The sequence below is a fragment of the Triturus cristatus genome, chromosome 3_2 (assembly GCF_964204655.1).
Source record: "Triturus cristatus chromosome 3_2, aTriCri1.1, whole genome shotgun sequence".
Classification (NCBI taxonomy): Eukaryota; Metazoa; Chordata; class Amphibia; order Caudata; family Salamandridae; genus Triturus; species Triturus cristatus.
Window position 1 is genome coordinate 1,000,868,832 of NC_140584.1, and position 26,038 is coordinate 1,000,894,869.

Below are 26,038 nucleotides of genomic sequence, written 5' to 3' on the forward strand. Positions count from 1 at the left end.
TGTACAATTATCACTCTTTAAAACTAAGTTTTGAAATTTGTGGCAAAAACAGAGGAGAACGAATGGTAGGGCGCCGGTCTCAACATCTGACACCGAAATGCAGAAGTTTGTCAGATTCTGGACATCTGTTAGGCAGATAAGTTGGATATTCAAATTTAAGCATTCTGCAGGTAGATAGAGTATCCACCAGAAAGATTGTTACTGATGGTAAGTAAAATTTTCTTCTGATGGACTACTAACTGCAGAAAATTCAGCGTGCAAGAAAAATGTCACCTCGCAAAACAAGTTTTAAACCCTGTAAGTCCCTCCTGAGGTCAGCCATCATTGTGCTTGAAGTCTTCAGGTAAGTCCAAGAAAAAAACGCAAAAAAATACAAGTAGGACTCTACCTTCCCGCTATTTAATCCTGAGCAGGCATGAGGGCATTGTCATGCCTCTCAATTTAGCTCCTGAAGTCGATCAACATCTAGGCCTATCCTGTAACTTGTCTACGCACAGCCGGGATTGCTGTGCTAGTGGGACACCAAGTTAGAACAAAGAGATCCGCGAGGCCATACTCCGACTCTATGGATCCTTACCGACTCCCTTTAGTGTGCTTTTGGGCCCCTAGGAGCCAAGAGGCCCTCGATCTGGATTACTGCCAGCAGATTCACACTCAGGCCCACTTGGACCCTTTAAATCCACCACTGGGCATCCTCTAGGTTCCATTCTCACTCCGCCTCTGGTGCTATGCTATGTTACGCTCTGCACCAGTTTCCAGAGCATTGAAGCTGATGCTGATGCTGATGCCGATTCCATCGGCGATGGAGGACAAGGTGCCTATGGAGGACAAGGTACCCATTGTGCTCCATCACCCCGAGCCAGCGCTGTTGCGACCTCGTCTGAGGGCGTCCTTGGCTTCCATCAAGGTGCTGCCTCTCCCTCCAGAGGTTTTTGACGTCATCTTGACAGCCAGGCGTCCCTTGACAAAAGCTGCATATGCCTGTTCTTGGAACAAGTTTGTAGTTTAGTGGGGCACAGGTAAGGAGTACCTTTCGGCCTTTTTGTGTATCCTTCACTAGCCCTTATTATTTAAGTAATCGGTTGTGATGCTTTTTATGAAAGGTCTCCAACACTTGTTTCTCCCTCTCTATTTTAATCATGCCTCAGTGGGACCTCAACTTGATCGTCACATATTTAATGTGCACTCCCCTTGAGCCACTTTGCAGCTGTCCCTTGCGGATCCTCACCCTCAAGACAGTGTTCCTGGTTGCCATCTCCTCGATACGGTGAGTGTGTGCGCTTTAGGCTGTCTGTTTAAACCCACCCCACACAACCTTCTTCCCAGACAAACTGGTTCTGCGGACTCTAGAATCCTTGTTACTGAATGTTGTAATTCCATTCCACGTTGGTCAAACCATCACGCCACTAGCATTCTATGCTCTGCCTCACCACTCTTAAGGGAGAGGATAGAATCCATCACTTGGACCCCAAAAGAGCATTGAGCTTTTACTACGGTCATACCAAAGAACAACAGATGGACAATCAGCTCTTTGTGGGGTTCACTGGAGCAAAATAAAGGCAAGGTTATGCATAAGAGGACCCACTCCCATTGCACCATACTCTGCATCAAGATCAACTATGCAGAATCCAAAAAGCAGCCTCCAGAAGGTCCATGAGGGCCAAAGCAGCACCAGCACAATAGCACGTGGAGTTCCTGTCCTGGACATCTGTTAGTCAGATAAGTTGGCATCGCTCCATATGTTTACAAAGCACTGCTGTCCAGACAGTCCGGTTCACTGAGAGGAGCATTTTGCCTGCTCGGTCCTACACTTGGTTGTGCCGCCCTCCTACTAGCTAAAGCTCTGGTATCTATTCAAGAGGTGAGGAATATGTGGTTAGAAGTCTATCAGAAGAATAAGGAACTTACTTTCATCAGTGCTTTTTCTGGTAGAGACTCTTATCTAACTGCAGTTTCCTCACTGACCCTCCCATCTTCCCCGTTCTGTGAACTGGATCCTGTCCATTAATAGGATCCCAAGTCTAGGCATCTGCACACTGGTCAAAGCCAATTTACGGGGTGCAAACAGCCTCAAAAGCAACTAATGTCAACATTCTGGAGTGGCAGCTATATATTACCTGCATGTTGTTTCCAGAGTGTAATTGTGTCAGTGCAGAGCTGCGCGGTGCCACTGAACCGGTGTGCAGAGGTATTGCTCAAAAGTTTCTGGATCCAGTCTGACGCCTGGGGTGTATTTAAAAGGTGAGGAGTCTGTGGTTGGATAGACTCTCTACTAGAAAGAGCGTTACTCGTAGTAACTAGTTCTTTCGGTCCACCCTCCTTTACCATTTTTATTCTCCATCCCTCTGTTTGATGATGAACAGGTTGCGGTAGCTTGCATCAGTGATTTCCTTTGCCGCTAGTCACTAAGAGGGAGGACCTTACTCTGTCTAGAAAAAACTTGTCTTACTCTGCCTTGTAAAAAAAAACTGACCCTGCCTCACTTCAGCTGGATAACTTAATGTACTAGGGATGAAGCTGATTCTTTGTTCTCCTTAGGGTGTGTGCCTAAGGCCTCAAATTTACCAAGAGCCACAACTTGAACAAACCTTTTGTCAAAATGAAGCATATAGCCAAAATCTGACTATGTAGCTAGAACTTTTCGTTGCCACCTACCTTCTGTGGGGAACGGATGAAGGGATACGCTGGAATTATTTAAACTGTTACGTTCACCATTATTATTTCTCCCATAATCTGTGCTCTTGAGTCTCTTATCACCCCCACCACTTTTTCCATACCTCACCTCCTTCAGTACCTTTAGATTGTCTGCCATCACGTACCCAAACATTTGTTTGGTTAATGATGGCTGTAAAAGTACTATGATGTCAGCATCTGTCTCTAACCCCAGCACTAGCCATCTTCCTTCCTTCGTTCTAGGCCCCCATGCTCCATCTGCACTGGCAGCCCTTCATAGTCTCTGACTATCTCTGCAGCCAGCATTGCATACTGGTGTTTTGGTCTCATAAGCCAGCTGTCCTGCTGCAGGGATCCCTCCTGCTATGCACTGAAGGAGCTCTGAAATTTCTGGATCTTGCCAGCAGAGAGCTTCATTGTGCCGCCACTGCCATGGCGCCCAGCTGTTCCTACAAATCCCGTCTCTGTGCTACAGTTAGCATTGCGTCTTCAGGAGTCTCCAGAAACCAGAATTACGATGCAGGAGCGGAGGTGTGCCAGACGAATCTAAAGAGCAAAAACTCCGCCCCTGAACAGGTAACTGCATGGCTCATCCTGCTAAATCATCCTGCAAGAGAACCATTTTTTTATTGGTGGGGTGTGTAAGAGGTGCGCTCTACAGCCACCTCTGAGATTTGACATCAAGATACCATGAATCCGTACTGGTGGTTAGTTTCTTTTTGATCAAGTGGTCAGGGATACTTTATTTACAATTTTCCATCAGTTCCTTAGATTCCATCAACTTTGTTCAAAATAAGATGTTCTAAGTTATAATGAACTTGATTGCACCTGTGTGGTCGAGGTGTCTCGTACATTGGTTTTATTTATATGACCGAGAGATCTTGCAAGACTTTGCTATGCAAACCAGATCTGGGGGCCATTCATGGCATTGTTCAAAATGACAGCATGGTGCCTAACTATATATATATATATTTTTAATTATTTGATTGTTTTTCCATTTGTAACAACAATTGGCACATCATACATTAGCGTTCAGTAGCATCTGCCTTGTTACATCATATGCGCTTTTTAGCATTTACAGTGTCACAGTTGCTTATACCGTGGGTATTACTATGCAGTGGCGCCCAGGAATTGCGCTTGATAAGACTCATAGCATACATCAGAAATAACTGGACTACCATTGTTTTTATTGTGTGATGAGTAACATGTAGAGGCTGGTACCGTTTAGATGACCACGATGAGTAGTGCAATTGATAACTGGGGGAAGTGAACATAAAACTAGGAGCTGAGTTGGAGAATACCATTTATCTGTCTGTGTGTGTGTATCGCTTATTCTGCCGTCGCCTGTTGCCCTGCTACTTGGCTCTTGGTGAGATCGTGTGTTGGAGCGTGGTTGTGTATTATTTGGTCACTCTGAGTGCCTTTGGGTAGTATGGACGCACGGGTCGCGTGCGCAGTGTCACTCCATCGGGTTGGTCGCCTGTGAGGTCGGGTTTGGTGGATCTGCGCTCTGCTGCAGCGCTGTCAGGATTGCGTCCCAGTTGGCGAATCTCGATATTTTCCTTAAATCCATGGTTTCTTCACGTCGGATCGCTTTCTGCACTGGCCCATGCAAGTGTGGAATGCCTCCATGCTTGTATGCGTGGGGGGGGGGTGGTCGCCTTCCATTTTCTGATGATCTTTTGGCTGCTACTATTTCTAGGTCCAGGAAATTGGAGGTTACCTTAGTGTTACGCGTTCTGCGGAATTTGTGTAACAAGTATGTCGGCCAGTCGAATGCTATGTCGTGCTCGGTGCAGTTATGGAGTGTAACCGCTACTTCCCTCCAATATGCGCTGTGGCTGGTGCAGCTCCAGAGCATATGTATGAGATCGGCATCAAGGGTAGCGCATCTGGGACAGGCACGGTTGAAATATCTGTTGATTTTATCGGGCGTGAAATACTCCCTCTGGGTGATGTATTATTGTATTTGCCTGAATATCATGTTTCTGGAAATCTTCCCTGGACTGGCCAGCACCTGCGCCTATTCTGTGTCTGTGAATTGCCGACCCAAATTGTGTTCCCACTTGTGTCGGAGGGGGACTAGACTGATCACTGCGTGTTGTCTGAGAGGCTGCAAACCACTGCGTAAGGTGTCTGCCCTGTTCCATGACGTGCAGGTATTGTATGGTGATATGTGTTTTAGGAAAGTGGGGCCTAGTTTGTATTTTGCGATGGTTGCGAACGTATAGTCCCATTCTAGGGAGTCAAAAACCTTCTCAAGATCGAGTATGAGGCAGCCCACTCTTGCCCATGTGCATGTGGAATAGGCTATGACCAGAAAGAAGCGGCGCAGGTTATGAGATGAAACAAAGCCTTTTTGATCTGCGTGGACCAGAGTGGGGACTACTTGTGCAAGCCTGTCTGCCAGGACTTTTGCTAATAATTTATAGTCGGTGTTGAGTAGGGTGAGGGGCCTATAGAAGCTCATGTCTGTGGGGTCCCTATCAGGTGAGTAGGGATATTAAGTGCGCTTCTCGCAGGGAAGGAGGGAGCTGTCCTGCTTCTACAGAGGCTGTGTTAGCGATACCGGGTACGCCTTGTAGTACTCCGCCGGGAGTCCGTCAGGCCCCATAGTTTTCCCCATGGCCAGGGACGATATTGCCGCCTTAATCTCCTCCAGCAAGACTGGCTCGTTTAGCGTCTCATTATGTGGCGGTGTTGCCTCAGGTAGTTGTAAAAAGGCTGTTAGGGCTTGTGTATCACAGCGGCCTTGAGATTGATACAGCCGGGTGTAGTGCTGTGTGGATGTCACTTTTTGTGTGTATTAGGAGCCCTGTGCTAGTGCGCAGTGCACCTATCGGTTTGCAGGCGTGGTCCTGATGAATTAGCCAGGCCACAAGTCTGCCTACCCGATAGGTGGTGGAGTGTGTGCGAGCCGTATGGGCGTTGTAGGTGTGATAACAAAGGTTTGTACAGGCAGGTGTCCAGCGGGCGGCAGGCTTTGACGAAAGTTTGACTACAAGTCCCGCACCCCACCAGAACTCATGTTGTGAGGTTAATCTATACTTCACAGATCAAAGCTTTCAGAAATCCTGAAGGCCAGTTGAGAACCATGAGTTTAAGCGGTCCCAGACTCCACAGGTTAGGGTGCGCCTTAGCGAGCGCATACCGCCGTGGTAGTCCTCTTAGGTCCTGACGAATGCTTCGCCTAATATTTTAAGAAGCAGAAATATATTAACCATTTTCACGTACACTAGGATGTAACTGGTCTATTAAAGCCAGTTTTAACACATCCGACGCACCTTTTTAACTGTGTCCAGTTTTCCACCATTAAAATTACTTTTGGATTAAACTACGACACCATTTTAACTTCACTCCCTACACCATTTACAACTTGCACTGACTTCACAAAATCTAGCTCCGCTGTAATTCAGGCGTTGTAGCACACCGGAGAGGCACTTGGCCTCTCTGGTGGGAACCCAATGATGAAGCATGTCACCAACTAGGTTGGTGAGGGTTCTTTTAAAACACAGTGAGTACTTTGTTGCTAGCCTGTTTCCGTTTCAGGATTCACTCTTTTGTTGTTTGATTAATACATTCCAGGGGGATCAAGAGTGGCTCCAGTAGCTTCTCTCCCTCTCTTGTTGTTTAGTTATAACAAAGGCGTTCTATCAGCTCGGCGTGCTCTGTGTGCAGCGTGTCTAGTCGATGTGCGCTTCTCCCCCTGCCCTCCCCATCTGTTTCGTATAGCAGAGTCTGTGTTTCTATTTTACTGAGGGCAGCGGACAGTTGCCTACATATGTTCCAGGTTGCTCCCAAGCAGAGTCCCCTTGTTGCGACCTTAAAAGCTTCCCATTCCACTAGTGTGTCTCTTACTGCGCCTTCGTTGACCTCAAAATATTCGAGGAGCGCTGTTCCTAAGGATGAGCAGAATGCTGGGTCTTCTAGTGCTGCAGTTTGGAGTCTCCATGTGGGGGCTGGGAATGTTCAGGTTCCCAGGTGAGTTGCAGTGTTTGGGGATTGTGGTCAGAGTGTGTGCGCCGGCTTGTCGTTCCTCCGGTTACTTTCTCCACCCTCCACTACCGCGGCCTGTGCCCAATCTGACCCTTGTGCCCAGCGCGGGATGGACCTGTACCACCTCACTGCCTCTATTGGGGGCTGCGTCAAGTCGCCTGCATGCTTGCGGGTGCCTCGGGCCTCTGCTTGCCAGCCTAGTGCGTTATGTTCGCCCCTGCACAGGTGGGACAGATCGTGTGCCTTGTGTTGCTCCGGCCAGACGCGTCCTCACCCGCGTCCTCTGCTCGTGCCTGTCTCTCTTTGGGGTGCTTCCTCTACCCCTCACTACCACGCCCTGGGTCCGATCCGACCCCCGTGCCAGGCGCGGGGTGGGCCTGCGACGTCTCTTTGCTCCCCTGTGATACTATTGCGGGCCTGCCTGCACACTTGTGGGCGCCTCAGGCCTCTTCCTTGTGATCAAGCGAGTTACACTCGCCGCTGGGCAGGCAAGGGGAATCACTCGCTCCTCTCCCCTCACGGCCTGGGATGGAACCAGCCCCGGAGCCCCGCATAACACTGTTCCTCTTGGTTCTGACAACCATTGGGGCCGAGGGTCAATTCGGGACCAGGCCGCAATCACGTGATGTAGGGCGCAATCTTCAACGTGCCGAGGCGCTAACACAGAGGTGGAAAACGTCCTTTTACCCCTTTTCTTTGCCCCCTCACACATGCAGGCAACAAGAACCCCGCAGCGCAAGGAAAATCCTTGACTGAGACAGTGAGGAGTGAGGGGCGAAGCTGCAGACACCACAGGAGCAAGCAGGCAAAGCAACCACCCGGCAGACTTAAACGCGACGCACCCACTCGTGCTTCACAGCGGTGCTTCCGCTGCCCGGTAATGTGTGAGGCCTCCCCCAGTTTCTACACCCTGGCCTGGCCGATCACACACGCCGCCGGGCGAGAGAAAGGGGGCAAGGGGGATGGGGAGATCCCGCTCACCTTGGGCCTGATGCAGTGCTCTTTTCGGCTGCGGTACAGGTGCTCTTTCTCACGTGCTGTCTTCTTCCTTCTGCGAGCAGCGACTCCTCTCACAGAGGTGCCGGGCCGCAGCTTCCCTAATGTGTCAGGCACACTGGGTGCGTGCGGGCCTCAGACGTCCACCGTCCTGCTTTGGCGCTAAATTTATCAGGGCCTGGACGGTAGGTTACGCTGCCTCAGTGGCAATTGTCAGTTTGTGGAACGTTCCTTGTCTGGGCAGCGCTGTTGTCGCAAGTCCATGGCTTCTGGGCTGTGCTTGCTGGTTCCGGCGCCTCGCCACCTGCGGTTGTGTCACTGCCATGTCCTAAGGTGTCCGTCATTACGGCTCGCCACGTCTTTTCTGCCTTTGTAAGACCGCGATTGTGGGCTACCGCAGTTCAGCCGCACATTTGTGTCCCGGCTGTGCTAGGATGGCGTGGGATTGCGGGGTTTAGGCAGGATAATCGAGGGTTCACTAGCGGAGCTCTAGCAGCTCGCGTCTGCCATGTTGGCTGGCTGGCCACGTGCCCCCGTGCCTACCTACAATCATTAGCAGCATTTGATTCTTCCAAAATATTGTAGAACAGGCAAAATGTCCATCAGCCATGTTGGCCTTCATCCTCGAAACAAAAATGTGCTGGATTTGGAGGGGGAACATAAACCCACTCACATGCCAGACAATAGCAGTTTTGTCATATTTGTGACATCTGCACAAGTTAGACCTACGCAGCTCATCCATGAAGGTACTGCTTGCAGCTATGACTGCTTACAGATAAAGCCCTTTTCAGATGTCTAGGTCCATTGCTCCTGTAATAAAAGAATTCTTGGCAGGTTGTAAAAGGTTTTCCCTCGGTTAGGTAGCCATGCAGTCTTTGGAGCTTTACGTAGCTCTGTATAATCTAATAGCTCGCCATTCAAATCCATACAGAAGGGTTCCCTACAACTCCTGTCCTGAAATGCTCCTTTCCTAATAGCTACCTAGTAGGCTTGTATGGCTACTCAGAGCCAAACTTTGTGTTTCCAGGAGCCTTACACTAAGTTCCACTGCGATACAACTCACCTCTCTTTCTTCCCAAATTTGATCTCAGGTTTTAATGTGAACCAGACCATTTTGTTTGCCTATGTTCTTTAAAATCCTATTCTGCAGAAAACTATCGATGTCCTATAGATGTCAGGAGAACTGCCGTTACAGGCAAGGAGTTGGAGTTCTACCAAATGTTCGAGCCTGACACCGATTAGAGATGGAACTGTGTAGTGCTGCCTAATGCACACTCAAAAAACAATACTGCACTGCTTTAATTCCAATGACTGACACCAGCTGAAAAAACAAAATGTATGTGTAATGCTGTGAGTGTTACAGCACACCTGCTCAGTTCAAACATGTTGTTTTGAGTGGGAAAAATGGGTTATTTTTCAATCCACTAGGAGTGGCTCCAACTGTTACACAGCAGTTTGCTCCTGTTTCCCAAAGCCCCTCAGCCAATTGTACAACTTAGCGGCTGTTCTTGTAGTGCCTGACCTACTACATCTGCAACCTTTACTGTGTCAGGCCACTGCCATGATTACATATACAATGTTACTGCCATCACGGCACCTGCTAAGCATGGCCAATCAACATGTAACCTAACTGCATGGTGATCGCCCACCTTTTGCAGACCCAAGAATTGCCATTCACCTGTGTGCAAGAGCAGCCTGGCATGCTAAAAGAGAAAGCTGTTCCTGGCTGGAGATTGTAGGAAACTGAATTTGAAAATGTTAGGTTCCACTTCCCGCATCACTAAGCCTTGCAGAAGGAGGAGACCTATGGGTGTGTGTATATACCCGTCTGTGTTCATGCATATTATTTCCCTTGTTTAGCAACTTGTGGTGACTCAGTGGGCTATTTCATCCACTCCAGAATCTATGTTTGACCTCATTGTCACAGCTTTATATCCCAGCAGGTTCACTCATCCTTTCTTCCTTCCGAAGTCCATAAAAGGAGTACTACCGAGTTGGATAACAGTAAACATCTTTTATTTAGCGTCAAGATGCCCCAGGAGTGAACATGTGTATTTCAAATAAGATATGTTATTTGTATGTAAGTCTCTGTGTATGAGTGTGGGCATTTGTGCCCTGTTAGCAAACAGGAGGTGACGCTGATGATACACTTGGGTGGAAGCCCTTGCCATCAGTTGAGAAACACTGGCATAATGTGCACACAACTGGCTCTTGATGGCCATCGCTGGCATAAGGTGGCACCCCTGTATTTTGATGCCCATTGATTACTGATGACTGTAATATGTGGGGCATTCCTGGAATAAGGGGAAAATCAATCTGCAGTGAAGTGTATTTCCCTGGACCTTTATTGAAGATGTAACAGCTGAACACATATATTAATCTACACCTCAAAACTGTAGCATCCTGTGTAATAGCACAGTCTCACTCATTAACTTAATTTGGATTGATTAAAAACAGGAAAGACCAAAATTGTCAAATTAGGTCTGTTTTCTTTTTTTACCCCCAAAATTAATCATAAAACAATTTTTTTATATCAAATTCTTTAATTTCTTAAATTGAATTATTTAAAATTGTTCATAATATTGTGGTAATACATAAAAGTGCCGCCAGGTTTAATCTTTAGATCCACAGATCAGTTTGCTTCTAATTTACATCTTTGATAATGCGTAATAATTATATAACACCTGGGGCGTTGATACCAGATTACTCATGCTGGACCTAAGTATTATGTATAGAAAGAACATGTCATAAACCACTTCTTTGGGATTATATTACCATCTTCTGTATCACTCTCCATTAAGAAACACAATTTTTAATAAAGATTTTTTTAAAAAACTCACTAGCAGCTCTGGGCCAGGATCCTATCAGCCTGCTTTGTGAAACCAGAAGAATAAACTTGCATAATTAATATAGCACCCTTTCAGACCATTATTAGAAGTAGCTTACTTTTTCTTAGTTTTTCTCTTTTTTCACACTCACTGTCTTTTTCTCTTTCCAGATATTGCTCGGAATGTTTATGTATTCAAAGGACACCACTACTGGACAGTTTTGAGAGATGGCACTGTTACCAAGCCACAGCTGCTACAAACGAAATGGCTTGGACTGCCAGCCATGGTGGATGCTGCTGCTGTGTCAGAGGCCAATGGCAAATTCTACTTTTTCAAAGGTGAGATTGAAAGACGAAAAACGGTTTCATTGAATGTAAGTGGAGGCTTGTATGAAGGTTTATCATAATTTGGTGCCAAAAGGAATCAACTCTTTAACTCCCCAGCCTTATAATTCAGCTACCCAAATTGTATTTCATTCTTCTTTGGTGTGTGTGTGTCTGTCTGCTGGTTCCCCAGGAAGAGCTGGAAGATGCTGGAAGGTTCATCTCCCAACCTTGGGTGTTCCCATAACAGGGTTGGTAACTCTGGGTCTGGTGGAACCACAGTACAAGATTACATTTGCTTTCTGCTGGGGTGCCCTATTGAGTTTTTATACCCTGTCTTTCCCCCATTGGAGATTCCAGGTAATCCCCTTTTACAAAACCATCTCACTCTCCATTGTATCAGGTAAGACGTATGACTTCCTGGCTATACTTCTCTGGGTCCACTGCTTCTTTCTCTATTATTTTGAAGTCCAGTCAGTTACTAGGCACCTACAATCACTATCTGTAGAAATGGCTATATGTTCAGTGATAACTGTAAGACAAATCTAGGTTCCACTTCATCATGCAGATTCACAAACATATGTATGTGTGTATGCATAAGGTATTTGTATTGTGCAAACCTTGGCAGCGAAGTGCTGTGAAGGATCAAAGGCAAATCCTGATTCTTCCACATGGAGAAGGACACTAGCTATCTGGACAGCTGGAGGGTTTAGTTGTAAACAGATCTGTTTCCTGTGGCCTGGCTGACCACAATGAAAGCAGCCTTCCATGGACTAATTCAGGCAAACATGTTTATTCAGATGTCTGGTCCTCTGTAAAAGGCCTAGACCCGTTAGGGTTCTCTTGCTATTGCTACTTGCAGCCTTTCAGCTTGGATAAACTAAGAGCATTTAGTGTCATGCTTTTTATGGCATTCCTTCCTTATAAGATATACCCTGTTGACTACAGTGTTTGCTAACAACTGATAGGCTTTAAACGCAGACAGTTTTAGATCAGCAAAAGAGTGATGGAGATTTAGAGGGCAAACATAAGTGTGTTTTTCCAAAAGGTTACCAAAACTCTCAAATGTCACATTTCAGCATTTCACCCAGCCATTCAAACTTTTACTCAATCAAAAGGAGCTTTATTCGACTATACAAGTCATAAAAGCATTGCACATACAAACGTTAAAAACAGTACAAAAATTCAAATCTTGGTTAAATTGTTTATACAAAATGGCAAAAAGACAAAGTAATCACTATACAATGAATTTCATAACGTGGCAAAAGTAAAGGCATACAAGTCGGACACCATGTTGGACCCCACAGATCACATCAAGCCCACATGCACCTACATCATTGGAAAAAAATTCTCATATGCTACATCCACCTCAAGAATTTTGCCGCTGGGATTGCATACCTAGGTGATGAGTCAGCACAGAGAATTCGCAGAGCTGTGCTACATGATCTAGTACACATATTCCTACAAACAGCACATGCAAATGTTTCTACGTGTTTGATACATGTGTGGTATTTGTTATAACCAGTGGAGGATCATTTGGATGGAAAGCACTTTAGGGGCAAAGAACCTGATCTAAGTTGGAAATAGTTTCCGGTCCAATAGCTTTGTGATGATATCCCAATAAAGCTTGAGGCTTTGGCGTGGTTTTATCTGTAAAAAGGAACCCGAGAGGGAAGTGGAGTCATGGCACCTAATCTCGTCATGTGCAACCATTTCCCAGTAAATTTCTTTGAGAATTACTTTTGACGGGAATGTGGGCGTAGAAGGGGAATCCCACAAATATGATAAGCCCATTTTATTAAAAAGACCTCTCAAGTCTCGCAACCACCTGATTTTATGGAATTGATCCATATTGATAATATCCCTTAGACCGTCCACATATGGAGCCAGTTCCAGCTACACCATATTCATATTCTAGAATTGGCCATAACCTGGCAAGATCCACCAAGGCTCTCCTGCTTAGATCATTCCTTAGGGGAAGGGTGGGTATACTCTGTGGGAGGCCAGTTATTGCACGCAGGAACGTGTTCTCTGCAATTGTTAGCTGGGACATCTTCTCTAGGCCCCACAGCTCAGTCCCATAAAGGACTGAGCTCACCACTTTGCTATTGTAAATTTGAAGTACCGGGCTGAGGGGCTTTGTCAGAGATTTTTTAAATTCCTTTCTCAGTGTACCGGCTAATTGCTGGCTTCTATATGTGGCTTCCACTTCATGTCCTTCTATTGTTTAATGCCCAGATAGACAAATGCATCAACCAGCTCCAGGGGAAGTTCATCCATCGTCCTTCTCCCCTTGAAGGATCTGTGCTGATTGAAGGCCATGAACTTTGTCTTAGCAGCATTAATTTTTTAACCTCGCAGGAGACAGAACTCTTCGTAACGTTGGAGTGCACGCTGTAATCCGCTCAGGGTTTTCGAGATTATCAGCATGTCATCCGCAAAAATTAGAATGGGGATCTTTCTTCCAACTAAAACAGGTGCGTCCATGTGGATAGCAGCAAGGAAGTTTGCGATTCTATTTATAAAGAGGGAGAACAGTGTGGGAGTCAGCACACATCCTTGACTGGATGCCCTTGTGTACAGGGAAAGGATCTGTCATGTTTCCTGGCTCCCACCCAGCGGGTTTGTACATAATTTCCCTCATGGAGGCGGGCAATCGGGGAAAGTAAGTTGAGTGGCTTCTACATCTCCTTCAGGACCTCCCACAATTTATTCCGTGAGACCAGGTCAAAAGCAGATTTGAAATCGATAAAGGCAGCATACATGCTGCCCTTGCAGAGAATTATTGTCTGCCAATATATGAGGACAAAGCGAAAGACCTGGTCATTTGTGCTAATATGGGCCCTGAAGCCTGCCTGGAGAGGGGTAAGAATGGGGTGTTCATCTATCCAGGCCCGAACCTTGGCCAAATCGAGCCGGTCCACCACTTTTTGTATGGAATCGATGAGGCTTATTGGCCTGTGATTGCCAGGCAGGCATTTATCTCCTTTTTTATATATGGGGGTTATCCACACTGACGCACCTGTTTTAGTTGGAAAAAAGCTCCCCATTCTAATTTTTGCGGATGACACGCTGATAATCTCGAAAACCCTGAGCGGATTACAACGTGCACTCCAACGTTACGAAGAGTTCTGTCTCCTGTGTGGTTTAAAAATAAAGAGGACCCCAATAAAGCCGAGGCTCTGAGCCTTGCCCTAAATTTACAGGCCTTACAACTAACACAAAACGTCATGAGCTCAATGCACGATATGGGCCACATCCTAGATCCAGTGTTCTCGAATAATGAGAAGCTCTCAGTAGATAGTCCTTCCCCAGTCCGTTGGTCGGATCACTTTGTAATCCCGATGCACTGGAAGTAGTCATCTTCAACTACTAACATTCAACCTGCAAAGACCTGGGACCGAGCATGGGCGAAACTTTCACCTGAGGGCTGGTCCACAACTTTATCTTATCGAACTCTAAACCTCTAGGTGACCCCGACCCCAGTATAGCCTCTGACAACTTTAACTTATGGATTGAATCGTCCCTGGGCTCCATTATACCCAGTGATTAATTTGTAAAATATGAAGTGCAGGTGCTCAAAAGTTTTGGGGAGGCCACACCTACTTTTCTTCGGCTCCACCCATTTCCTCCACTGGCTCCACCAACTCTATTAGTTCACATCCAACATTCCTTCCATCTCAAACACAAGGAATTAACTCAAAGGCACCAAGTCCGCTGCAGCCTGTTTTAAACCCTGAGGCTAAATAGAGTTACATGGAGGTTCAGGAGGTATAGACCAGTAGATCGGAAAACAGCCCTGTCCTTTCAGCAGTCACGTGTGGTCGCAGGCTGGTTAGCCAAGAAAGGTAAACACTGACAAGGGCAGTGAAGAGATACAAGGCCAGGAGACTGCCAGGAGCAGGATGATCCAGAGGTGTGTGAAGGTGCATGAGATGTGTTGCTGGATAGGAGAAGGGAGCATTAGAGTCAGGAGAGGTCCGGGCGGCTGATGTGTTTCAGGATGGGGAGATAAGAAAGAGATTGATGCATTTTTTTATTACTTTGGGATTATATTATTGTGTAGGGCTATGGGTCAGAGGATTTGATTTTGAGAGTTTGTCGTGCCTCGACAAAAACATCCTTTAACCAAATGTAAAGACATCAGGGCATGTCTATAGCTCCTTCAAGTTTCTCCCAAAAACGTCCATACATACCTACGCTCCCCAATACACCGAAGAGACTTTCACCCGCCCTGTGTTCCCAAAAAGAGATCAACAGAAGAAGTGATAGAAGGAAATATTCCGGAATTAATTCTTGCAATATTCACCCTAGAAAGGGAGTTGGGTGGGACACCCAAGAACCAAACCCAAGCTAACATATTCTAGTAACATTCACCAGTCTAGCAGGAACTACAATTATTGATCCAAGGTAACTCTGGTGACACCTGAAATTCCCCTAACCCATACATGAGCAAGAGCACTAAAGCCGAGCTTGCCACCACCAATAGAAATCCATAGCTTCCCTTGCCCATATATGGGCAAGCAGAGTTTACCACCATCAGTAGAAATGCGTAGCTTCCCACCACTCTCTTCTATATCCGCCATGATATCTCTCTATGTATATTTTTTCACTTTTTTCTGCAGACGTAAGCTGGCCCAATTTGGATAAAAACTTTTTTCTCCTGTCACGGCACATATAGGTTTGGTTTTGCTCTATATTTCGTTGGGGTGCTAAATTTGAAAACCCATAGACTACTGCTGGATGCTCTCAGACTTCGTGTGGCCAAGTGGCCCTTTTTTTGCGGTTTTGTATAGTGCAAACTTGACCCGAAGTTATTTTAGTGCTTTACATTAGCACCAGTTACATTTCACCAGAAAAGATTCATTTTTTGGAAGGCGCGGGGAGATTAAGTGATTTGCCCAGAATCACAAGATAGTCGACCCCGAGACTCGTAACCCGATCCCGGCAACTCTTTCCACTCAGTGAAGGCTTCTTCGTACAGTTTTCACATTTGTGGCCGCAGCCTGTCAGAGTTTTTGCGAACTACCCAAAACGTTTGCAAGGTTTTTCGTGAGGCCCAACAATAGAAATTTGAAAGCGCTAGCCAGAGAACACTCTCTCCCGAAGGTATTGGAGCGCTTTACATAGCATGCTTAATTTATTCATTTTTTCCCCACAAAGCAGTCTCAGTCTAGGCCTTGAGCTGCTTACTACTACCAGACACAGCACTGCTACTTACTGGCTGATCGATGCCCGCAACGCCACGGTCGTCGGGGTCAGGCCTACTTGAACGAGATGACTCTTGGTGAGCTGCTGCGCGCTGCGGTGGTTATGCTGGGGCGGGGCAATGTGAACGAAATCTGCGCACATTGCCGCACAGCCCCTACCCCAATATAACCAAAATCCAGCCCAAATCTGTGTCCTCCGGCGCTGCAGCCCGCCCACAGGCAAGTGGCTAAGACCGCCCTGGCGCGCAGAGTGTGCCGCCATCAAAACAGTTATATATTTAAATGTATTTCTGAATAATGAATTTCCTCTGCAGCAGGCTAAGTGTCTAAGATCCACAGCAACACTTTTAACCACCGGCGCTGTGACCCACTCAGGAGATGTGAAAAACACGCAGCGGCTGCACGAGAGTACAGTAGTAAGTTAAATTAAAAAATAAATGTAACTTGCGCAGCCGATGCGTACTGTAGACCCGGCCCTGTCAAATAAGTGCCGGTGCTAAGCACCGGAAAGCACCGGCACAAATTAAGCCCTGATTATACCACACAAATGGATTAAAAAAAGACCAAAGGACAAACGATCACCATGATACACCCCTAAAGTTTGTGAATTTAATCAAAAATTTAAAAAACTAGTGAGGGCCTGGAGGAAAGATTACAGCCTAGAGAAAAAACAGAAATACAGAGAAGCTATCAAAATTTATCAGACAAACTAAGAGAGCCCAGGTACAATATTATGAGGAGAAAATCAAAGGGGCAGCCAACGCTCCGAGGGAAATTTCCCAAATAGCGAAAAAACTAACAAACTGTCCCTCTCCTGAATTATCTGTAGAATCTGCACCTCAACGTTGTAAGGAACTAGCAGAATTTTGTAACAATAAAATTCTGGATATTTACAACTTATTTCCCCTAGCTTCTGGCACCGAGAACTAGGACACAGAATCAGAAATTTCAGGGGGTGTATCCGCACATCTAGAAGATCTTCCCACTTTAGATACAGCCACGCTTCCCCAAAGTTTCACTAAAATCAAATCAGAATCCCCCAGTGATGCAGCCCCTGTGTACCTGTTGCGCAGCGTAGAGGATGTTATACTACCTGTGCTATTGGAAGTACTAAATTCTTCCATAATTGTAGGCCTAGTGCCCAGGTCGTGGAAACATGCTATGGTAAAAGCGCTACTAAAAAAACCTAACAACCCAGAATTGTGGAACGACTATCGGCCAGTATCGCTCCACCCCATGACCAGTAAAATTTCGAGAAACACTTAAATAAGATCCTCTCTGATTACCTGGAATCCCACTCGAATTTACATACTTCCCAGACAGGCTTCCGACCCAACCACAGCACAGAAACGGCCTTATTAGCAGTAATGGAGGAATCAGTGAAAGTCCTTGAACAGGGAGGCACAGTGGTGATCATCCTGATTGACCTGAGCTTCGCTTTTGATAATGTCAACTACAACATTCTCTTTGATAGACTCAGAACGGTAGGAGTGTCAGGCAGAGCCCTCTCCTGGATCAAATCCTTTCTAAAAGATATATCGTATCAGGTCTTTGAAGGCAACCACACCTCAAGTAGGGTTCCTCTAACGTGTGGAGTTCCACAGGGGTCCTCTTTGAGCCTCACCCTTTTCAATGTTTATTTAAGACCCCTTGCTGAGATAGACCTGCCATATGGGATCCAGATTGTGACCTATGCGGACGACACACAGCTAGTGGTAGCTCTAAGCCACCCAAAGAAGGTGCCAGCCAACTTAGAAGCTTGCTTGGGAACGTTGGCCACTTGGATGGACCAGTCGTATCTTAGGTTTAATGGAGACAAAACTGAGTTAATGATCCTTGGTAATCATAATATCACTTCTCCTACACTGAAATGGGCAAAATGTTTGGACACACCTCCAAAACCCAAAGAAAGGATCAAAAGCTTAGGAGTATGGCTAGATAGGTCAATTAAATGTGACCACCAAGCAGTTCAATTAGCAGCTACTTGTTATGGCATTATCAGACAAATGTGGCACATTTTGCCTCTGCTTCCTGTAACTGCGCGTAGGATCGTGGTACAAGCACTGGTGCTGTCCCGGTTAGACTATGGAAACTCTCTCTACCTGGGCACCCCTAAGGCCACCACAAGAAAACTGCAGGTTGTGGAGAATTGCGCAGCTAGGCTGCTGCACAACATCCCCAGAGCACAGACGGCTAAAGCGGCGCTGAAAGCATTACACTGGCTCCTCACATCGATCGCTGCGATAACTCAGCTCCCAGACCTACAGTCCTGGGAGGCGGTGGCCCTGGGATTGTTCCGCAAACCTAAGCCACTCAAAGCCCGCACCCGCTTTGCTTCCCTCACACTGTTGCTAGCTAAAAGGGCCATAGCCATGAGATGGCGGGACCCCCAGGGGCCAACTGGGGAGGCGTGGGCGGGGGCGGTGAGGAAATGGGCGGCGGCGGAGGAGGAAGCAATCCGGGAGGAGGAGGCGCGGGGACGGAGAAAGTACCCACTAGCAATGGAATGGACCCAACTACTCTTTCAGTTCGCCCAAGCCTGGCCCCCAGAGAAACGCATGTGACGCCGCTGTTGCCGCCCGGGGACACCCCCCCCCCTGCCCACCCCCTCCAGCCCGGGGTTTTGGGAGGTCACGGCTCCCACGAATCCTGATACTCTGACCACAACACCCAATGGATCGCATCCCTCCTTTCACACCGGCCGGGTGCGCCCCCTAGCGCGGAGGCGGAGAGTAATCTCACCAGGTTAGACACAGCAGGATTGCATGCGCAACGACGTCCCCGACCCTCCCCCAGTTTTTCATCCCCACGGCGTATACTAACACGACCTACCTCGGCGCACGTACCCTGGCACACACTTCACGGTTTGTGGTTTCCCCCTCCCTAGTTCTGTCTCTGTTAAATGATTATTTCAGAAGAAAAACCTAATAAAAACGAGATCTAAGTCACCCTGTGTCGTTACCGCTGCCCCCCCCCCCCCGACGCGGCCGGCCCCACATGGGGTTGTAGGCGGCTTGCTGTGTATTTTGCCCCGCCCCCCCCCTACATGCCACCTAGCACTGTTACTTTGGCCCTGCCGGCCCGAAGGGATGTAGGCAGTGGTTGAGCTGTAAGACTGATGATACCAATAAAGATCTTGTTTGTTCAAAAAAAAAAAAAAGAAAGCATTACACTGGCTACCAATAAAAGAACACATAATGTTTAAATCATTATGCATAGCGCACAAAACCCTATGGGGTACGGGCCCAAAAATCAATCGCGCTCTGATGGCCTTTCATCGTCCCTCACGTAGCCTGAGATCTGCCAATTTATTCATGGCAACAGTACCTAAAGTTAATAGAGTACGAGCCGGAGGCTGTATGTTCTCCTACAATGCGACAAGACTTTGAAACATGCTCCCGATCCAACTCCTTTCAATGACCCATCATCTTTCATTTCGGAAGCAATTAAAAACATGGCTCTTCCAGAACCTGCCTTGAGACTGTATCCTGCTACGAGTTGCAACCAGCGCTGGAATGCCTAAGGGTAGCCATGCGCTCTATCAAATGTGAATTAATAATAATAATAATCTCTGCCCCCGATAGGTGTCCAGGATAGGGGCTTCTTGGGCAATGGCATTAGCAAGTAATAATATGTATTTGGTTCATTTGGGTCTGTCCTGAAGAAACCTATCAGCAGGAACACAGACCATCCCAGGGGCTCTGCCTTCTGTGAGTGCTCTGAGTGCACAACTAACATCTGTCTCATCAAATACCCTGTCGACACGGTATGGGTTGGACAGGAATAGTAGACTATACTCAGCTAAGTCACAGGTATATTGAGTGATGAAGTGGCTAACCCACACATCAGGATCGACATGGTTTTCCAGGGACTGTGCCAATCCTTCCCTACCCTATTTTCCTGAACCGCTGGGGGTAGTTACTATCACAAGCACATTTTAATTCCTGTCATCTATCTTCATCCCAGGCTTTTTTGGCACAATGAATAGCTTTCTTATAGATAGACGTAGCTGCTCGCACTCTGGCTACGTCACCCAACTTGATTGCTTCTCCAAGGGTGCTGCGGGTAGGTCTACAATCGAGGTTGTACCAATGATGTTTTGGCTCAGTGTCTTTCACCCTAGCCTTGCTCTGTTTTTGGATGTACCTGCGTATTTTTAAAAATAGTGAGTTGTGCAGCTTCGTGAGTTCTTTGGGTGGTTGGATGTTACGGAGGCATGTCTCCATTGCTCTAACTGTGCTTTCCAGCTCACTAGTTATGGAGGATAGTACTTCCTGGGCATTCTAGGATCATGGGCCATTTGACTCGGCGCATGTTATTTGAAAGATGAACATCATTGCTGGTGGGTAGGATGTCAGGTTGTGCAGGAGCCTTTGGGTCCCACAATATGAACCTTGAGCACAGTGCGTCGTGGACACTCTCAATGTGTGCCTGCATGGCCATGTCCTCAAGGGAGTGCCATAGGTTCAAACTAACTAGAAGATAGTTGATGCGACTAGAGTGGTAACCATTGTTAAAAGTGTTTGACCCTTGTCTGTCGGAGATGGATCGACCTCTGGCTGCCCTTAAACCGTATTCAGCGCAAGGACACCCACGGGTATTAGCCGCGCTATATAAAACGGAATAACATAACATAACATAACATAACATATTCTAAACAAAGAGCTTTTAATTAAGTGGCAGCCTCAGTCTAATGTTCAATTGGAGGTAATTCCAAGAATGGAACACCCCATTGCTCTTCCTCCTCTCTCACTAGGTCGTTATCCTCACTATCGAGAGGTTCGAACGTCGTGTTTAGATCCCCAACAACAACTGCAGCTTCTCTTGGGAGGGTGTCTAAAAACCTGCCTAAGGCGTCAATGGTTTCAGATCTCCGCCCCCGGTAAGAGCTCTAGCATATACATTCAGGATCACTATAGCTCCATATAGACCAGGTGCCATCCCAATTGCAAGGATATCACTACTTACTGAGGAGAATACCTGGACCTTAAAACCTATGTCCTGCCTCACACATAGTGTAAGGCCCCCCAATGAATCCCCTACCGCCCTGGGTTCCCGGAATGTAGTAGGTTAGGTAGCCAGGGTGGTAAAGTTGCTCTGTGGACCAGGTTTCCTGGAACGCTCAGATGACAAATTTTTCTACAAAGTTGTTCCAGTCGGGAGCGACACCCCTGTTCCTCAGCCCCGCAATATTCCAGGATAGTATTGAAATACTGCGTGACATTTGATGTATATTTGTGGTCGGGGTGGCCATAGGGATTATGGATCCTAACATCTGATCAGGCTGACTCCGGGCACTACCAGGAGACTTGTCTCAGTTGGGTGAATCCCTATTGTACCAGGGATGATAGGCCCACTGGTGTGATCTGTCATAACAACCAGTGAGCTGTGTGTGGGGACAGGGATAACCATCAGTCTATCTCTCTAAGTGGGGATGCGGTGGGTTGAGGGACGGCGAGATGTTTAGGAATTGGTTCGCTAATCCCACCCAGGGGACTATATTTAAGGCAGATATTAGTTTTAAAAAGATGTTGGGTCCGAAGATCATAGGCTACCAGATTCTCAACCAGGTCATGATGGGTTAGGGTAAGGGCAATAGCATCTGTGTCAGACCCCAAGGTAGAGTGCCTTCTAGCCCCAACTATGTCATCCCTTATTAAGGATCGGCACCCCCACGCACGCTGTATCCAGTGAATAGACTTATAAACCAAGGACGCCTCGTCCTCTGTGTGTGGCCTAGGTGCAAACTTAGGTACGTTGATCAGGTATATTATCCGCTTCCGCACTGGAGTGATGCCACTGCCATGGGGGAGGGATTGCTGATTTCCCTGTGGGAGTGGGATACTTGCTAGGGGGCTCCTTGTTAGGTTTATCCCCCCAAAAAATCTTTGGGCCATGATGGGCTCCCTTGATTTGTGCTGCTGCCACTAGCAGCTGTGTTTGGGCCTGGTGTTCCCCTGATAATGGTTGATGGTTTCCCGGCCCGCCCTTGTCATATGCCAGGCAGGTGGACTTAGATCCTAGATTTATCTTAAGTAATTGAACATCATTATGTACCTTACTGAAGGATTCAGAGAGACAACCCACTGCTACCTTGAGCGCTCTTATTTCTTCCGTCAAGTTTATGATTTGGGATGATAATGATCTATGTGCGGTCGGCTCACTACATGTGGGATTTTTATGCGTGTCTGTTTTCAATAGAGTGATCGACTTCATTTCTGGGGCGAGGGACAGAGCTTAAGGGTGAAGATGCCTTCCTATTTACTCATATTTTTGCATTTGAACCCCCTTTTTGTACCTTGCTTCTCATTTCAATGTGCTTATCTGAAGCATCTGCGTTGTCCAAAAGTAGGGCATAACTGTTACTACAAAGGAAGACAGAGAGATTATCTGCAGGTGCTTGTTCCAGTATGGCTACAATATCAACTGCGCTATAACTTGGTTGAGTGGATTTCCTACCCTTAGCTCTGTTAAAAATTGATGGAGCATGGCCATTTGAGATGCTGTGTATCGGACTTCAAGGGGTCTGTGTGCTGGAATGCTTGTTGTTTTGGGATCAAGGAGATCTTCGCATTCAGACAGTAGGCTATCAATACGATCCAGCGCCCCCCACTCCCGCCCCTATCCCCCTCAGCGAAGCTCTGGGTCGGATCCCTCTTCTTCGCCATTATTTTAGTGACGGCCTTCTGACCCTCATCATTGGCTTTAATCTTTCCCATTATAGGGCTAGCACTCGGCACACAGGGATATTGCTTGCAAAGAGACCCAGGCAAATAGAATAACAAGGTAATCACTGTATAGGCAAAAGGATGATCAAACAGTACCTTTGCCCGCAAGTGAATGACCAATGTTGTGGAGGCGAGTATGACACAATGACAAATGATGGGGGGTAGCCCCGCCCAGCCTTCTCCGGCCACGGACGGGCCCGCCCTTGGTCCGGGCACGCCTGCGTGCGTCCTGCGCTGCGGAGCCTGACCATGAGCTTTATGTGCCTCCGGGTGCAGGATGATGGCGGTGATGGCCGCAAAGGCTGCTGGAGCTTGTAGTCCTGGCTGCCCCCTCATCTCTGCAAAAACAGGCTCCTGCGCTGCAGGGCCCGACCGTGAGCTTTATGTGCCTCTGGGCACAGGATGGTGGCGGCGACGGCCTATAGTCCTGGCTGCGCACGCCTCTCACACCAAATCGCCTTATTGCAGACTTGGCCCCGCCACCGTAGCCACTATTTTACCGATCCTTGGTCTGCGTGAGACTTGTTACATCTTGGGATCCGGAAGCCACACCTCCTCATGTCCGTCAAACTTTTAGTGACACCATATATCTAAATCTCTTGCTGCTTCATGCGACTTCTGCACAGATGCCTTAAAATTAAAATGGAGCTTGAATGGGGTCTTCCTGATCTCCTGATCAAGGCATCCTTTCCACTGAGCAGCAATCAAGTAAATAAACCTGCTGCTCTTTCCTCAGGACTGACTTTCTGTGCTTTACAATTAAGTCCATATGAAGCAAACCATGGCAACATATCCTTGTCCACAGCATTGTTTTCTACCAAGTCCTTTGATATGCAGGGGCATGGTGGGCAACAATTCACATGGATGTGTGCATGAGCGGTGGAGAGCTTCAGGACTTCAATCCTTGCGGTACTTCAAATCATTGGCCGAATCTTTCTCGTTTGCTCTCCAATTGTGACTTATCTCTTTGGAACACTTTCCCCTTCTTTCTCTCCCTTATCTCTTTAGTCCCCGCTCCTTTTCTCTTTACAATAGCATCACAGATATGAATGAGCTAAAAATGATAGGCAATATATAATACAGATCGAGTAAAGCGACTATATGTTATGTTAATGGCATTTATATCACGCACGGCTACTCAAGAGTGTCCCGGCGCGGCAAACAAAAGGAGGGGAACTAAGAGTCAGCAAAGAAAATTTGATAAAAAGCAGAGTTTTTAAACGTTTCCTAAAGAGTTTAGGATCTTGAGTGGCGCGAAATGTGGGATAATTGCCAGAAACTGCGCAGCTGTCTCCGGGGTACATAAAACCCAAAACGTTTCCTGAGACCCGAACCGTACATGGCTGCATGGGCCAGGGTAAGGGCTTTAAATTGAACTCTTTCAACCAAGGGGAGCCAGTGAAGGTCGTGCAGATGTTGCTTTATGCTGGATCTCCCGGGGATGTTAAGTAAAGATCTTGCACTTGTAAATAAAGGGACCCCCTCTAAAGGCGTATAAGGTCTGGGAGCAAGAGGGGAAAATTAAACAATCAATTAACAGGCAACTCCCCTTAAACCTATATTATTTTGCATAAGATTGTATCTGTGCATGAATTGATAAGTGCAATAAATCCATACGTGATTTGCACACATGAATATACTATTACATGATTTTTTTCCGTTTTTATACAAAATTTCTTTTTTTATTAAATAGATTAATTTTACCGATAAATACAATCGTATAACTGCTATAAGTCAGTCTTCATCATTTTATAACACAATTCAATTCATATCATATTGTGAAAACAACATTTGTTCATGACAATTGAATTTTTTTATATGTACACAACTAATAGTTGTGATATATACAAATGGCAACCCCCAAATCATGAAGACAATCAAAACGCAAACACATTCATAACTCTGACTCATTCACAATCACACAAAGGCACATATACTCAGTGGGTTCAAGGAGCATGTAGATACAAGGACATCTCCCATCTTTGGTTCAGATGACATCAACCTAAGTAGGTCTGGGCAGATATGGTCTACGTGCGTTTCGGTGGAATAACACAACACTGGACCACCTTCATTAGGACCTCGCCCAATTAGGGTATAGTGTCTCCAAAGTTATGCAACATGGGGGTACCTAAGGGACAATGATAAAAAGTATATATATATATGTTTTTCCATTTTTTTCCATTTTTAATCATCAAAATAGTCCATGCACCAAGCAACAGTCGTTAATAACAAAACTGCAAGCGGTGTATCAGACCCTCTAGTGGTGAACAAATATAGGAGAAAAAAGCCTTAAAGAGGTGTGCTTGATGCACCCCTAGGGTTTCTAGCGTGTGGCCCATAGAACCACAATCAAGAAATAGTGTTTATAGAGAGAGCTATCCCCAAAAGAAGAATCCCAAAGTGAACACCTTTTTGTGCTGAGAAGACTATAGTCTTAGAATATAATCAGCATCCAGAATTGAAATACAGATTAACATGGTCTACGCGCGTTTCGGTGGAATAACACAACACTGGACCACCTTCATCAGGACCTCGCCCTATTAGGGTATAGTGTCTCCAAAGTTATGCAACATGGGGGTACCTAAGGGACAATGATGAAAAGTATATATATATATATATATGTTTTTCCATTTTTTTCCATTATTAATCATCAAAATAGTCCATGCACCAAGCAACAGTCGTTAATAACAAAACTGCAAGCGGTGTATCAGACCCTCTAGTGGTGAACCAATTTAGGAGAAAAAAGCCTTAAAGAGGTGTGCTTGATGCACCCCTAGGGTTTCTAGCATGTGGCCCATAGTACCACAATCAAGAAATAGTGTTTATAGAGAGAGCTATCCCCAAAAGAAGAATCCCAAAGTGAACACCTTTTTGTGCTGAGAAGACTATAGTCTTAGAATATAATCAGCATCCAGAATTGAAATACAGATTAACAAAGTAACTAACTGAGATGTCCCTTACTCTTGGGGGTTGAATGCAATATTCATAATCCAAATTGATTCCAAAAGGACAGATCAGAGAGCACTGATTCTTTTACATCTCAGGTGAATCCGAGTACTACAATAAATGCAACCAAAAAAAGCCATATATATTATAAGGGCTACATTTGTCTCAGTCTTATCCTATATCATTTTGGGGTAACGGTGGTTGTGCTCTAATAAAGACTTTTACCTATTGGCAAGGAATGGTCACTTTCTTTCTTAGCAAATCTGTACAGCTGAGGGACAAATTCCGTGCATTTATTCCAAATAAGTCTGTAGGTACCTAGAAAGATTGTTAAGAAT

General features: G+C 46.3%; 1 protein-coding gene across 3 annotated transcripts in view; it reads left to right on the forward strand.

The window, feature by feature from the left end:
• MMP28 (matrix metallopeptidase 28) overlaps positions 1 to 26,038 on the forward strand; it is a 496,737-nt gene that overhangs the window by 363,144 nt on the left and 107,555 nt on the right. For all 3 annotated transcript variants that reach the window (XR_014980049.1, XM_085649625.1, XM_085649626.1), the window contains exon 7: positions 10,664 to 10,831. Coding sequence is in view for 2 of the 3 variants with exons in the window: in XM_085649625.1 (XP_085505751.1) it covers positions 10,664 to 10,831 (168 nt within the window). In the remaining variant the exon portion in view is untranslated. The remainder of the gene's footprint in view (positions 1 to 10,663; positions 10,832 to 26,038) is intronic.